The sequence below is a fragment of the Haliotis cracherodii genome, unplaced genomic scaffold (genome assembly GCF_022045235.1).
Source record: "Haliotis cracherodii isolate W230 unplaced genomic scaffold, xgHalCrac1.p SCAF_7, whole genome shotgun sequence".
Classification (NCBI taxonomy): Eukaryota; Metazoa; Mollusca; class Gastropoda; order Lepetellida; family Haliotidae; genus Haliotis; species Haliotis cracherodii.
The window spans coordinates 39,420,494-39,434,679 of record NW_027266330.1 but is presented as its reverse complement, the minus strand read 5'-3'; the positions used below and the strand labels follow the sequence as shown (position 1 = coordinate 39,434,679).

The window sequence follows — 14,186 nt, the reverse complement described above, 5'->3', positions numbered from 1 at the left end:
AACAAACACACAACAAGCAAGAGAGTGATGGGGCCCCGTCTATATCACTGACGAGTACATAGTACATTGGATATTCAGACTGTACAACCACGTTGCAGCAGCAAGCAATGTTAAATGAGCACTCTGACATGATCTCATCTACCTTGATAAATGTAACGATGTCATTTAAAGTATGTGTGTTGTGCCAAGGTGTTGTGCAGGGAAAATATGTGGGGAAATATTAATAGACATGGGGGTGGTTAAACCGAGCTAAGATTTCAGATTAAATGCACACTGGTTCGTTTTCCGAAGTATTGAGTCTTACTCTTAAAACGTGGCTCATTATTTGCCTGTGATGATGATGTATGGACAGGTAGCTCGATCTTAAACGACACCAAGAGAGCATTGCACGTTTTCGAGGATAAGGATTGTAACATTGCTCTATGCCCATCGATGATGTGGAGTCTTACCCTTCACCAGCGACTTGTTACTATCATGTGGCGATACAGGATGGACTGATAACTCGCCATGCAGTGATGATGAATATGTCTGCTCAAACGTGCATTTCTGGTTACCTGTATATTTTGTATTATAATTGATTTAAGGAATCATCTAAAGCTTTATATAGTAATTATTTGTTTTTGGTTAAAATGCATCATGTTTGATAGAACAGGAATTAACGAAATTACATGAAGGATATTCGTAGGTTACACCTTAAGCTTTTGTACGTTAAATATCAGGTGAAATTGAAGCGGAACAAGGTAATGTATAGAAGTGTCATCGAGGAAATAAATATAATAATTATGTTTGTTCTTGTCATCGCTGTATTACATAATGACTCGACCTCAAATTGTTACGACGCTAGATCACCCCAACACACGGCGACAAACCATTTTTTATTAATTATTCAACAGATTATGCCTAAATACACACACACACACACACATATATATATAACCTAGAAGATGGATCACTTATAAGTAGTAGGGTGTTATTTCACCACAACGGCAACACATCGTCTAGAATGATGCTGACATACAGTTCACGGCATAGGGGCACAGTCACATATTTTAACCATCCGATTCTCAACAGTTGGTTTTCAGACAAAAATGTCCTACATGGGACCTAATCCTGGAATTCCCCCAACGTCACGCCTAACTGGGAGGCGTCACATATTTACTAGGCGAGTGTCAAACTGATATGAATTAGTTTGAGTTTCATATATACCATGTATAAACAATTACTGTCGATGTGTTATTATGAATTAAATATCATTGCTTACTATTGCCGTGTATCGTGCCATCATCGTACATACATTTTAAATGACATCAAAATATATCAAGGTACTTGTTTCGGTTCCAGGATGTTACAAATCATAATATATCACTGCCAGAGAACAACCAGTGTTGATTATCCACCGAAACAAAAACAGCAGTGAAAATCACATGAAGGGACAAGCGAAAATCAGTGATGACACCGGGCGAAAAGGTTAAGCACGTGCAGCCCCATCCAATTTGCTTAAAAAGTAAGTGTCTACATGCTGCCTGTCGCCGGAAACAGGTACTCATGCCAAACAACGGTGGCATGTAAACAAATCAGACAATCAAGCGATTGCCAAGAACACCCAGAGACATTACAGCGCATCCAAACACCCTTCAACATACTTTCTTTGAGGGTAAGGGAATTAAAGATTCTTCTTTGATTATGATCCGTAGTTTCGCAGATCCATAAACGTGACGTACCGCACCGCGGCGTCAACCTCAACTCACTCACTTACTCCAGCAATGATAGATATAACCTGTTTATTTGCAACTGGTATTTTCATGCAAATGCAATTCGTAATTTGATTCATTGGCAGATTTTGTAGATTATTGACATTTGTAGACATTTATAAGAGTATTTCTGTTACATCACGGCGTGCCGGCATGATGTGGGAGGAAAGGCTGTGGTGTAGGTCTCAGACATTTAGACATTAGGGACAAACCTAGAAACATAATCAGGGCGACTCTTGGGATCGAACAAACGGTCATAATTTCATGGGACACATCTCTGCACATCGTATTGCAGTGCATCCAACGCATATCTATGTAGCACACATATACTTAGTCATGTGTTATTATCTCAGTTGAGTATATAGACTATCTTGTTATCAGTCTCGTGAGGATGAATCACAGTGTAAGAGTAACCTATTTAGATTGCATCCTATGTCAAATTATTTTTGATTTTGATTTGTGCAAATTGTGTTGATGTTATATATATGTTGTTAAAACAGCGATTCTGGCGTCTGCATTTAAGTCGGATGTAGAACACGTAATAACATATGATAACCCATTCAACAAAATGTTTTCATCCGTTTTTATTGGAAATCATGTGATAGAATTTGGTGTCATTTAACCATGTTGCTCAGTGCTTAATGCATCTTAAAAAAATAATTAAATCTATTATCTTCACCTTTCAAACAGTGTACATGTACCGTTACTTGCAGTTGTATGTATGATTATATTTTTGAAACGTTGGCCATCTCGTCCATAATACACAAATAATTCACCAACAATATATGTCCTTTGTACATTAAATGCATTACTATAAATATCACTTCTCAACAAATGCAATTAATTCACATCATAGTTTTTTTCGATCTATTGTTTTTTTCACATTGAATCCATGCATGTTGAGTGTTACAAATTACATGATATTTATAACCTTTACTTAAATATTTGTTGATCATATATGAGCAGTTATCTGTTGTCAAAACAAGCATGTCAGTATCTGCATACAAAACATAATCGGGGTGAACCTGGATTCGAACCCAAGGCCACAGGTTTCCGGCACGCTCAAGGGACGCAACTCTGCACAGCAACTTGTGCGCTCACGGTTTTAGGCAACAGCGACCATTGTTGATGTCAAGGGAAAACGTCATGCAGTGGTCGGTGGAAATGTTCACTTGAATGTGCCTACTTGTATCGTTAATAAGTTTGTGTAAAATGAAGTCAAACCTTTATGTTTTGTTTGTTTATTGTTTAACGCCACACTCAGCAATATTCCCGCTATATGACGGCGGTTCAAACCTTTAAGTGTCGATGTATTTACTTTGTCTCTTTTAGTTAGAATGGATCTTGTTTGTTAAATATTTTTTGTAAATTATAAATGATACAAAAATAGGCAATCTGCTGTACGGTAAATCATGTGATATGCTCTGTTGATGGAAATAACAATAAGTTTTTTTTGTGAAAGGAGAATATCCTTTTTGCGTGCTTATATAATACATAATTTGTACTTGTTCAATGCCTTGCACAACTCTACTGAAAATTTGGTTTGATTCAGACAGCTACATAACGTGTATAGGAAGGTACTTCAGTTGTATATATGAACTGTGTATTGAGATTGCCATGTTATCAGGCACGTGATGTTCACTCGTCTAAGACAAACATCGGATACGTTGGACCTAATCTGCCGTGCAGTTGCCCTTGGGTTACTTCCAACAGGGAGATGTCAATCATGTCACGGCGACGACTAAACTGATATCAGTTCCCGACAAAACTATTTCCATAATCATCAGAAATAACAGTTAAAAGCAGTCTATTGTTCGATACCTTTCGCATGTGTTTATGAGTCACTATTACAAGTCAAACTGAATGCAAAGGGAAGTGTGGGGACGGTAGGGTAGCCCAGTTGATGAAGCGTCCATTCGTCACGCCGAAGACCTGGATTGATTTCCGCATGGTCACAATGTGTGAAACCCATTGCTGGTGTCCCAAAGCGTGATAATGCTGGAATATTCATATATACACATTGTTATAACACACCCACATATTATTAGTTAAAAATAGGAATTGCATCGGACATAATTTTAGCCCTTGATGTGTCAAATTTGAAAGTGTCCTCAACATGTCCGCCATATACCATTTTGGAAGCTTTAGTAAGACCTTTAATCACGGAAACCAAAACAAACCATTGAGCATTGAGTCGTATGATGCTGTTTGAAATTATCGAAGAAAGTGCATTCTCGAAGATGTAAAGTTTAGAGACCAAAAGGTGAAGCGGTCGGGATTTAAAGGAAAAGTATTGGGAAGTTGAAGTCATCCCTCTTTTCATAGTTTTGTGGAGTTTTGAGACTCACAATCTGTTTTGAAATCATGTACTTTGTACATACCTGTCGGTGGTGCAGAGTGTTTTATTAGTCGTTATTTATCAACATGTGGTGATTTTGGATGGGTAGATAACAAGATCTGAAAATACGTGATCAGTGTATCACACGTACTCGGAGGTAAGGTTTATTACAATGCCTCGCTATACTGTCCCGAATAGGCTCCGCAGATTTGTCTATAGGCGTATTAAACATGCATTATTATCATATTACATATGTAACCTACCACACTTAAAATATCAGACAGTGTCTGCTTAATCGTCTTATATATTTCGGTTTGTTCGTTTGCTATGTTATTTATGAAACGAACGTGCATGACATGTTCAATACCTTAACATTTCCATGTACACATAAAGGAAGGCCATTGACTTCTACACTGTATTTCTATTTTCAGTGACGTTCCAAGTGGAGATACCAACACATATAGGACGATTCCAGTCCCTTAGATCCAACACAGACTGATCTGTACATCTTCCACGTGAAGTAGTTACACATAGATGAACCGGGATCAATTTGTACAAAGTAGACACTCAGACAGTCTAGCAAGAATAGTCCTTCTCAAGCAACACACTAACCAGCTCACGTAGCTACAGTCAGTGGAGTGAGGAGATTCAAATGAAATATTTTTTAAAGTCAAATCTAAAATGAATTCTAATAAAAAAAAAATTCATAACAACACCACTAGCACAATTTATTTAGTATTTATTCTCGGGCTTTGAATTTTGTGCCCAGAAATCAGGTATTCCAATGTACTTGGATCAGCATGAAATTGCAATAGTTTTGCAATTATATACATGTGCATCAAGGGATATTTTTGTATCATCGTTTTACACTTTGGTGACATAATTTGCCATGAATGAAAGACTGTCACGGGGCTGTGTCAAATGATCAAGGATGTAATTAAACAAGAATGAAGTAATAATAAAAATGTGGTAATAGGTTCACAGATGTATTAATAAAAGCTAATTGTACTAAAAGATGACAGTAAAGGATCAGATAAACCCAATCTGGGGTGACAGAGGTCCCTGATTAATTACATGGGTGCAAATATTAAAGTGGCTCAGCTAAGCAACTGTATTAGAGTAATAAAATGGGTGTAGCTGAAGCTACACTTTGACAAGATAGCGACCAGATACATAGACAGCCAACTGAGTCGGCTGCAACCAATTAACACCTCAATCAACTACACACAACTACACACCCTAATGAGTGAATAACCTCAGCTGTGTCAAATAACGTGAAATACCACAAAGAGGCCTTATCTTATTAATCAGGTCCATTCTGTCAAAGCATTGTATTTTTCAAAATTGTACACCGATATTTCACATGCCAAACTGATAACCTTCATTCCTTGATCCATGGGGCTTATCTTAAAAAAGTGGTGGCCACAGACACAGATACGTATCTATATTCAGAAGGTGTGTGGCTGTATGTTAGCATCTGATGGGGACATGTTTCTGTATGGCGTGAGGTGCAGCTGTATGTTAGCATCTGATGGGGACATGTTTCTGTGGGGGCAGTGATCTGTGGTTGTATGTCAGCATCTGATGGGGACATGTTTCTGTGGGCCGTGAGGTGTGGCTGTATATTAGCATCTAATGAGGATATGTTTGTGGGGGGCAGTGAGGTGTGGCTGTATGTTAGCATCTGATGGGGATATGTTTGTGGGGGGTAGTGAGGTGTGGCTGTATGTTAGCATCTGATGAGGATATGTTTGTGGGGGGTAGTGAGGTGTGGCTGTATGTTAACATATGATGGGGACATGTTTGTTGGGGCCGTGAGGTGTGGCTGTATGTCAGCATCTGATTGGGACATGTTTGTGGGGGCGGTGAGGTGTGGCTGTATGTCAGCATCTGATTGGGACATGTTTTTTAGGGGCAGTGAGGTGTGGCTGTATCTTAACACATGATGGGGACATGTTTGTTGGGGCCGTGAGGTGTGGTTGTATGTCAGCATCTGATGGGGTGATGTTTGTAGGGGCGTGAGATACAGGTGTATGTTAGCATTTGATAGGCATATGTTTCTGTGGGCCATGAGGTGTGGCTGTACGTTAGCATTTGATGGGGATATGTTTCTGTGGGCCGTGAAGTGTGGCTGTGTTTTAGCATCTGATGGGGACATGTTTGTTTGGGCTGTGAAGTGTGGCTGTATGTAAGCATCTGATGGGGACATGTTTCTGTGGGCCGTGAAGTGTGGCTGTATGTAAGCATTTGATGGGGACATGTTTGTTTGGGCTGTGAAGTGTGGCTGTATGTAAGCATCTGATGGGGATATGTTTCTGTGGGCCGTGAAGTGTGGCTGTATGTAAGCATCTGATGGGGACATGTTTGTTTGGGCTGTGAAGTGTGGCTGTATGTAAGCATTTGATGGGGATATGTTTCTGTGGGCCGTGAAGTGTGGCTGTGTTTTAGCATCTGATGGGGACATGTTTGTTTGGGCTGTGAAGTGTGGCTGTATGTAAGCATCTGATGAGGATATGTTTGTGGGGGTCGTGAGGTGTATATAATTGTGTACCATGTTCATTATTCAATTCTCCTTGACAACAGCCTAAGGATATATATCGAAGCATCACGATTACAATATGATAAAGGAGTCATTATCCATAAATTATGTCAACTTTGTAGGCTATAGTAGTTGAAGCATTGGCGCCTCATGCCAAAGGCTTCCAATTCTTCTCGGGCTTTGAATTTTGTGCCCAGAAATCAGGTATTCCAATGTACTTGGATCAGCATGAAATTGCAATAGTTTTGCAATTATATACATGTGCATCAAGGGATATTTTTGTATCATCGTTTTACACTTTGGTGACATAATTTGCCATGAATGAAAGACTGTCACGGGGCTGTGTCAAATGATCAAGGATGTAATTAAACAAGAATGAAGTAATAATAAAAATGTGGTAATAGGTTCACAGATGTATTAATAAAAGCTAATTGTACTAAAAGATGACAGTAAAGGATCAGATAAACCCAATCTGGGGTGACAGAGGTCCCTGATTAATTACATGGGTGCAAATATTAAAGTGGCTCAGCTAAGCAACTGTATTAGAGTAATAAAATGGGTGTAGCTGAAGCTACACTTTGACAAGATAGCGACCAGATACATAGACAGCCAACTGAGTCGGCTGCAACCAATTAACACCTCAATCAACTACACACAACTACACACCCTAATGAGTGAATAACCTCAGCTGTGTCAAATAACGTGAAATACCACAAAGAGGCCTTATCTTATTAATCAGGTCCATTCTGTCAAAGCATTGTATTTTTCAAAATTGTACACCGATATTTCACATGCCAAACTGATAACCTTCATTCCTTGATCCATGGGGCTTATCTTAAAAAAGTGGTGGCCACAGACACAGATACGTATCTATATTCAGAAGGTGTGTGGCTGTATGTTAGCATCTGATGGGGACATGTTTCTGTATGGCGTGAGGTGCAGCTGTATGTTAGCATCTGATGGGGACATGTTTCTGTGGGGGCAGTGATCTGTGGTTGTATGTCAGCATCTGATGGGGACATGTTTCTGTGGGCCGTGAGGTGTGGCTGTATATTAGCATCTAATGAGGATATGTTTGTGGGGGGCAGTGAGGTGTGGCTGTATGTTAGCATCTGATGGGGATATGTTTGTGGGGGGTAGTGAGGTGTGGCTGTATGTTAGCATCTGATGAGGATATGTTTGTGGGGGGTAGTGAGGTGTGGCTGTATGTTAACATATGATGGGGACATGTTTGTTGGGGCCGTGAGGTGTGGCTGTATGTCAGCATCTGATTGGGACATGTTTGTGGGGGCGGTGAGGTGTGGCTGTATGTCAGCATCTGATTGGGACATGTTTTTTAGGGGCAGTGAGGTGTGGCTGTATCTTAACACATGATGGGGACATGTTTGTTGGGGCCGTGAGGTGTGGTTGTATGTCAGCATCTGATGGGGTGATGTTTGTAGGGGCGTGAGATACAGGTGTATGTTAGCATTTGATAGGCATATGTTTCTGTGGGCCATGAGGTGTGGCTGTACGTTAGCATTTGATGGGGATATGTTTCTGTGGGCCGTGAAGTGTGGCTGTGTTTTAGCATCTGATGGGGACATGTTTGTTTGGGCTGTGAAGTGTGGCTGTATGTAAGCATCTGATGGGGACATGTTTCTGTGGGCCGTGAAGTGTGGCTGTATGTAAGCATTTGATGGGGACATGTTTGTTTGGGCTGTGAAGTGTGGCTGTATGTAAGCATCTGATGGGGATATGTTTCTGTGGGCCGTGAAGTGTGGCTGTATGTAAGCATCTGATGGGGACATGTTTGTTTGGGCTGTGAAGTGTGGCTGTATGTAAGCATTTGATGGGGATATGTTTCTGTGGGCCGTGAAGTGTGGCTGTGTTTTAGCATCTGATGGGGACATGTTTGTTTGGGCTGTGAAGTGTGGCTGTATGTAAGCATCTGATGAGGATATGTTTGTGGGGGTCGTGAGGTGTATATAATTGTGTACCATGTTCATTATTCAATTCTCCTTGACAACAGCCTAAGGATATATATCGAAGCATCACGATTACAATATGATAAAGGAGTCATTATCCATAAATTATGTCAACTTTGTAGGCTATAGTAGTTGAAGCATTGGCGCCTCATGCCAAAGGCTTCCAATTCTTCTCGGGCTTTGAATTTTGTGCCCAGAAATCAGGTATTCCAATGTACTTGGATCAGCATGAAATTGCAATAGTTTTGCAATTATATACATGTGCATCAAGGGATATTTTTGTATCATCGTTTTACACTTTGGTGACATAATTTGCCATGAATGAAAGACTGTCACGGGGCTGTGTCAAATGATCAAGGATGTAATTAAACAAGAATGAAGTAATAATAAAAATGTGGTAATAGGTTCACAGATGTATTAATAAAAGCTAATTGTACTAAAAGATGACAGTAAAGGATCAGATAAACCCAATCTGGGGTGACAGAGGTCCCTGATTAATTACATGGGTGCAAATATTAAAGTGGCTCAGCTAAGCAACTGTATTAGAGTAATAAAATGGGTGTAGCTGAAGCTACACTTTGACAAGATAGCGACCAGATACATAGACAGCCAACTGAGTCGGCTGCAACCAATTAACACCTCAATCAACTACACACAACTACACACCCTAATGAGTGAATAACCTCAGCTGTGTCAAATAACGTGAAATACCACAAAGAGGCCTTATCTTATTAATCAGGTCCATTCTGTCAAAGCATTGTATTTTTCAAAATTGTACACCGATATTTCACATGCCAAACTGATAACCTTCATTCCTTGATCCATGGGGCTTATCTTAAAAAAGTGGTGGCCACAGACACAGATACGTATCTATATTCAGAAGGTGTGTGGCTGTATGTTAGCATCTGATGGGGACATGTTTCTGTATGGCGTGAGGTGCAGCTGTATGTTAGCATCTGATGGGGACATGTTTCTGTGGGGGCAGTGATCTGTGGTTGTATGTCAGCATCTGATGGGGACATGTTTCTGTGGGCCGTGAGGTGTGGCTGTATATTAGCATCTAATGAGGATATGTTTGTGGGGGGCAGTGAGGTGTGGCTGTATGTTAGCATCTGATGGGGATATGTTTGTGGGGGGTAGTGAGGTGTGGCTGTATGTTAGCATCTGATGAGGATATGTTTGTGGGGGGTAGTGAGGTGTGGCTGTATGTTAACATATGATGGGGACATGTTTGTTGGGGCCGTGAGGTGTGGCTGTATGTCAGCATCTGATTGGGACATGTTTGTGGGGGCGGTGAGGTGTGGCTGTATGTCAGCATCTGATTGGGACATGTTTTTTAGGGGCAGTGAGGTGTGGCTGTATCTTAACACATGATGGGGACATGTTTGTTGGGGCCGTGAGGTGTGGTTGTATGTCAGCATCTGATGGGGTGATGTTTGTAGGGGCGTGAGATACAGGTGTATGTTAGCATTTGATAGGCATATGTTTCTGTGGGCCATGAGGTGTGGCTGTACGTTAGCATTTGATGGGGATATGTTTCTGTGGGCCGTGAAGTGTGGCTGTGTTTTAGCATCTGATGGGGACATGTTTGTTTGGGCTGTGAAGTGTGGCTGTATGTAAGCATCTGATGGGGACATGTTTCTGTGGGCCGTGAAGTGTGGCTGTATGTAAGCATTTGATGGGGACATGTTTGTTTGGGCTGTGAAGTGTGGCTGTATGTAAGCATCTGATGGGGATATGTTTCTGTGGGCCGTGAAGTGTGGCTGTATGTAAGCATCTGATGGGGACATGTTTGTTTGGGCTGTGAAGTGTGGCTGTATGTAAGCATTTGATGGGGATATGTTTCTGTGGGCCGTGAAGTGTGGCTGTGTTTTAGCATCTGATGGGGACATGTTTGTTTGGGCTGTGAAGTGTGGCTGTATGTAAGCATCTGATGAGGATATGTTTGTGGGGGTCGTGAGGTGTATATAATTGTGTACCATGTTCATTATTCAATTCTCCTTGACAACAGCCTAAGGATATATATCGAAGCATCACGATTACAATATGATAAAGGAGTCATTATCCATAAATTATGTCAACTTTGTAGGCTATAGTAGTTGAAGCATTGGCGCCTCATGCCAAAGGCTTCCAATTCTTCACATGGGTACAATGTGTAAAGCCCATGTGGCTGGAATGTTGCTAATAGTGACATAAAATCTAACTCAGTCATTGATTTTTTGTGAGGTAGTTGAGGTAGTCTATAGAACCAGTTCTATGACCACCATCACATTTATCTAAAAGGTTGAAGATTGATAATAGTCATTTGGCAAACTTTCAGGCAACCAGAGTTGTTTTACAGAACAAATAACAATCATTGTCCTATCAAATTTCAGAGCTAAAACTGTGGTTATGATACACAGACTAGCAATGAATACATCGATTGAGATGATTAGACCATAACACCCCTTCATTTAACATCTGTGATTCAGGTCATCATTACATCCACCTGAACTGGTCGGACCATCCTCTGTCCGGTTCTGCATTCTCCGACTATGCTACTGGGGGCTTCCATGACATCACCAAGATCATCCTCTCTGGCCGGGGACTGAAGGAGGCTACAGTCCGAGAGGAGGCCGAGTTCTTCATTGATGGCTCCCAGGCTGGCAGAGGTAGGAGGCCATCAAAGTAATCTTATTTATCTTACCTCCATGTAACAATGTTGAGATCTGATTGGTTCATGTGATCTTGATAAAATACCATGTAAACCGTCTGGGAGGGAAATAAATTTCTGAGCGGGAAAATAAACCCCTTAAACCTCACCATGAAGAAAACAAAACAGACTGCATGTGGATTTCCTATTGGGAGATTATACCCCTTATATCCTGCCTCAGAGCAAATAGCCACACGTTGTTTATCAGTCAATGAAAGTCACATGACACGGCACGAGTTCAGCTCTACTCAGATCAATCGAACAGCTGGTTTCTATATTTAGCAATGGCAGATTGAAACATGTCGGCATGACAAATCCGTTGTGGCAGTATCAGGAGGTGTATATGTGGTTTTATGTGTCCTGCATCCAGTTTTGTACCATCAGCCGGAGTTTACAACTTATAATGTACCTCATGGAGATATGAGCATATATACCTTAATAAATAACTGAAACAATGCCGGGCTAAAGCTCAAGATCAATTGTGTATTAATCTGGCCATTACTAATAAGCCTGTCTACACAGAGACAACGTTTGGCACTCGTCACTTGTGACAATCTCAAGACCTAGAGCGGAGTTTGATCCCCTTGAAGATGATGTTCTGATCCTTTTTAACTGAAATATGTTTCAGTTTATTATCATATGTTTTCAAGTATTGTTTTCTTTGAATCAATGATTTTATTTGTGAATTTAGCAAAGGGTGTAATTAGTGGGTTTACTTTCCATGCTTTTTTGTGTAATGAATATCAGCTGTGTTGAAATTGTCAGGAGTGTGTACAGGTATTGGAAGATGTTATTTATATGCAGGTGAGCCCCAGGTGCAGCTTACAGGAGTAAGAGCGGAGGTCAACGTCATCACGTCACCACTTGGCGGCGGCAAGTACAGATGTACTTACATTCCTGTCATCCCTGGAGCGTATCTCCTCCACATCACCTGGAATGGCCGACAGGTCAAGGGGGCTCCATTCAAGGTCAACGTCATTGGTGCTTTCTACCCAAACAAGGTTGCTGTGAGTGGTGAAGGTTTAAAGGGAGGTCTTTTGGGCCGTGACCTTGACATCAGAATTGACACAAGGAAAGCAGGGCCAGGTAAAGAATGGTTTCAGCTTTAAGTCATATTCCAGATTTCTTGATAACTTTATGAGACCAGCTGAGTGACTCAAGATTCATATTTTGGGGTTAGCTCATCATCTGGCTTACAAGGAGATATCTTGTTTGATTTTAAAGAAAAATAACCTCTAGATTTAGGACATCAGAAAAACTGCAATGTCCTGCAATCTGTATTATATCACTACTCACATCATATGATGCTCTTCATGTATCCAGGTGAGCTAACAGCATTCTGCAGTGGTCCCAACAAGGTGGCCTACTGTGACCTGGAGGACAACAGGGATGGCACCTTCCGTCTCTTAGTCAAGGCTCAGGAACCAGGAAGACATGTTCTGCAGGTCAAATATGGCGGCGAGCATGTTCTAGGTGTGTACACTTTCTGGCGAAGAGTGGCAGTCGTGTCGTTTGTGTTTTGTATTTTTCACTTACTGTTGAAGATTTATTTCAAGAAACACTTTCCCAAGACATTAATTGTATGATGACTGGAATCATATTTAAGGATGGTGGGTTCTTAAGGACACTTTTATGATCCAGTGTGCAAATATAGGAACTAGGTCAAAGTGTCAATCCTTTGTAAATCCAAGTATTTATTAACAAGATAGTTTTGAATGTGTGATGTTTGTATTACTGATTTGTTCTCAGGAAGCCCCTTTGTTTTCCGAGTATCTGCACAACCAGATGCCAGCAAAGTGCGTGTGAGTGGGCCCGGCGTGGAGCATGGTATCCTAGCAACCTTCCAGTCCCGCTTTATTGTGGAGACCCGCGGCGCTGGTGCCGGACAGCTCATGGTCAGGATTAGAGGACCTAAAGGTATAGACACTTCGTCTCACCAAACTTTATCTCAATTTTATTGCTTTACCCTTGAAAACTGACTGTATATCTTTGTTCAGATTTTAAAAACAAGCATACAGCATTGTTCCTTGTGATTGAGACATTTCCTGAAATAATCTTATAGGGACATTTGTGATTTATATTTTTAATTATCGAGATACAGTGAACATGAACTGTTTCATCATTTCAGTCAGTCAACATTTTAGTGAGCAACTGACCAAGAAGACATTAACTCTAGAGATACAATAAAAGTTTTGATTTATATACTCCTGATGAAAAGAACAATAGGTGAAAGAAGCATACATACTTGTAGTCAGTTTCGTCCACTGTCAAATGTAGTTGCAAAGTTTAGTACCTTAGCCATGCCAGAATCTATGATACAGGTTCCACTCCCAGATTCCTACTGAACGCGACTGTTTGCCTGTCAGCATCACACCCTTAATCGTGGGTGGCACCAAATGAAAATCTTAAAATCTGCATTACTTACGGCTTTCCTCCTACATAGAGGTGTCATGCGGTGATGCACGCGAACTTTGAAACAGAAATAACATGTTCAATACACAATCATGACAGGGTTTTTTTCAGTAATGGGAGACAACTGTTTTATGCATTGTATTTCCTTTTCAAGGGGCGTTCCAAGTGGAAATGTACAGAGATAGCCAAAAGGACAGTCCGTTCCAAGTGCACATTGTGGACACTCGCTAGAGCTGGAACAAGTCTTGCAAGAACAGTCCTACTCAAGCAACACACTACCCAGTTACAGCCAGTGGAGGGAGGAGTTTTAAAAAACTTTAAAAAAAATTCTATATAATTCAAAATGATTTCTGATCAAAAGAAACAAATTAATATCAGCATGGATAACAAATTTAATTTATGATTTAAGTTATATTTGTTTTTCAAAACAAAAGTTTTTAATTTTTTTATGAAATGAAATTTTGGAACCACATCTTTATTAGACTAT

At 40.6% G+C, this 14,186-nt stretch overlaps 1 protein-coding gene across 1 annotated transcript; it reads left to right on the top strand.

Moving 5' to 3' along the window:
- Positions 1 to 10,092: 10,092 nt before the first annotated feature.
- LOC139448878 (filamin-B-like) lies at positions 10,093 to 13,930 on the top strand. Its single transcript, XM_071230400.1, has 6 exons — positions 10,093 to 10,207; positions 11,067 to 11,246; positions 12,092 to 12,373; positions 12,611 to 12,760; positions 13,037 to 13,204; positions 13,854 to 13,930. The coding sequence occupies exons 1-6, from the start codon at positions 10,093 to 10,095 to the stop codon at positions 13,928 to 13,930; spliced, it is 972 nt and encodes a 323-aa protein (XP_071086501.1).
- Positions 13,931 to 14,186: the final 256 nt, after the last annotated feature.

Bases quoted from the DNA above. Each gene is read 5' to 3' on its own strand.
- LOC139448878 (XM_071230400.1), top strand. From the start codon at position 10,093: ATGAGGTGTGGCTGTACGTTAGCATTTGATGGGGATATGTTTCTGTGG. The intron at 11,247-12,091 runs GTAGGAGGCCAT...ATTTATATGCAG, and splicing joins TGGCTCCCAGGCTGGCAGAG to GTGAGCCCCAGGTGCAGCTT. The intron at 13,205-13,853 runs GTATAGACACTT...TTCCTTTTCAAG, and splicing joins CAGGATTAGAGGACCTAAAG to GGGCGTTCCAAGTGGAAATG.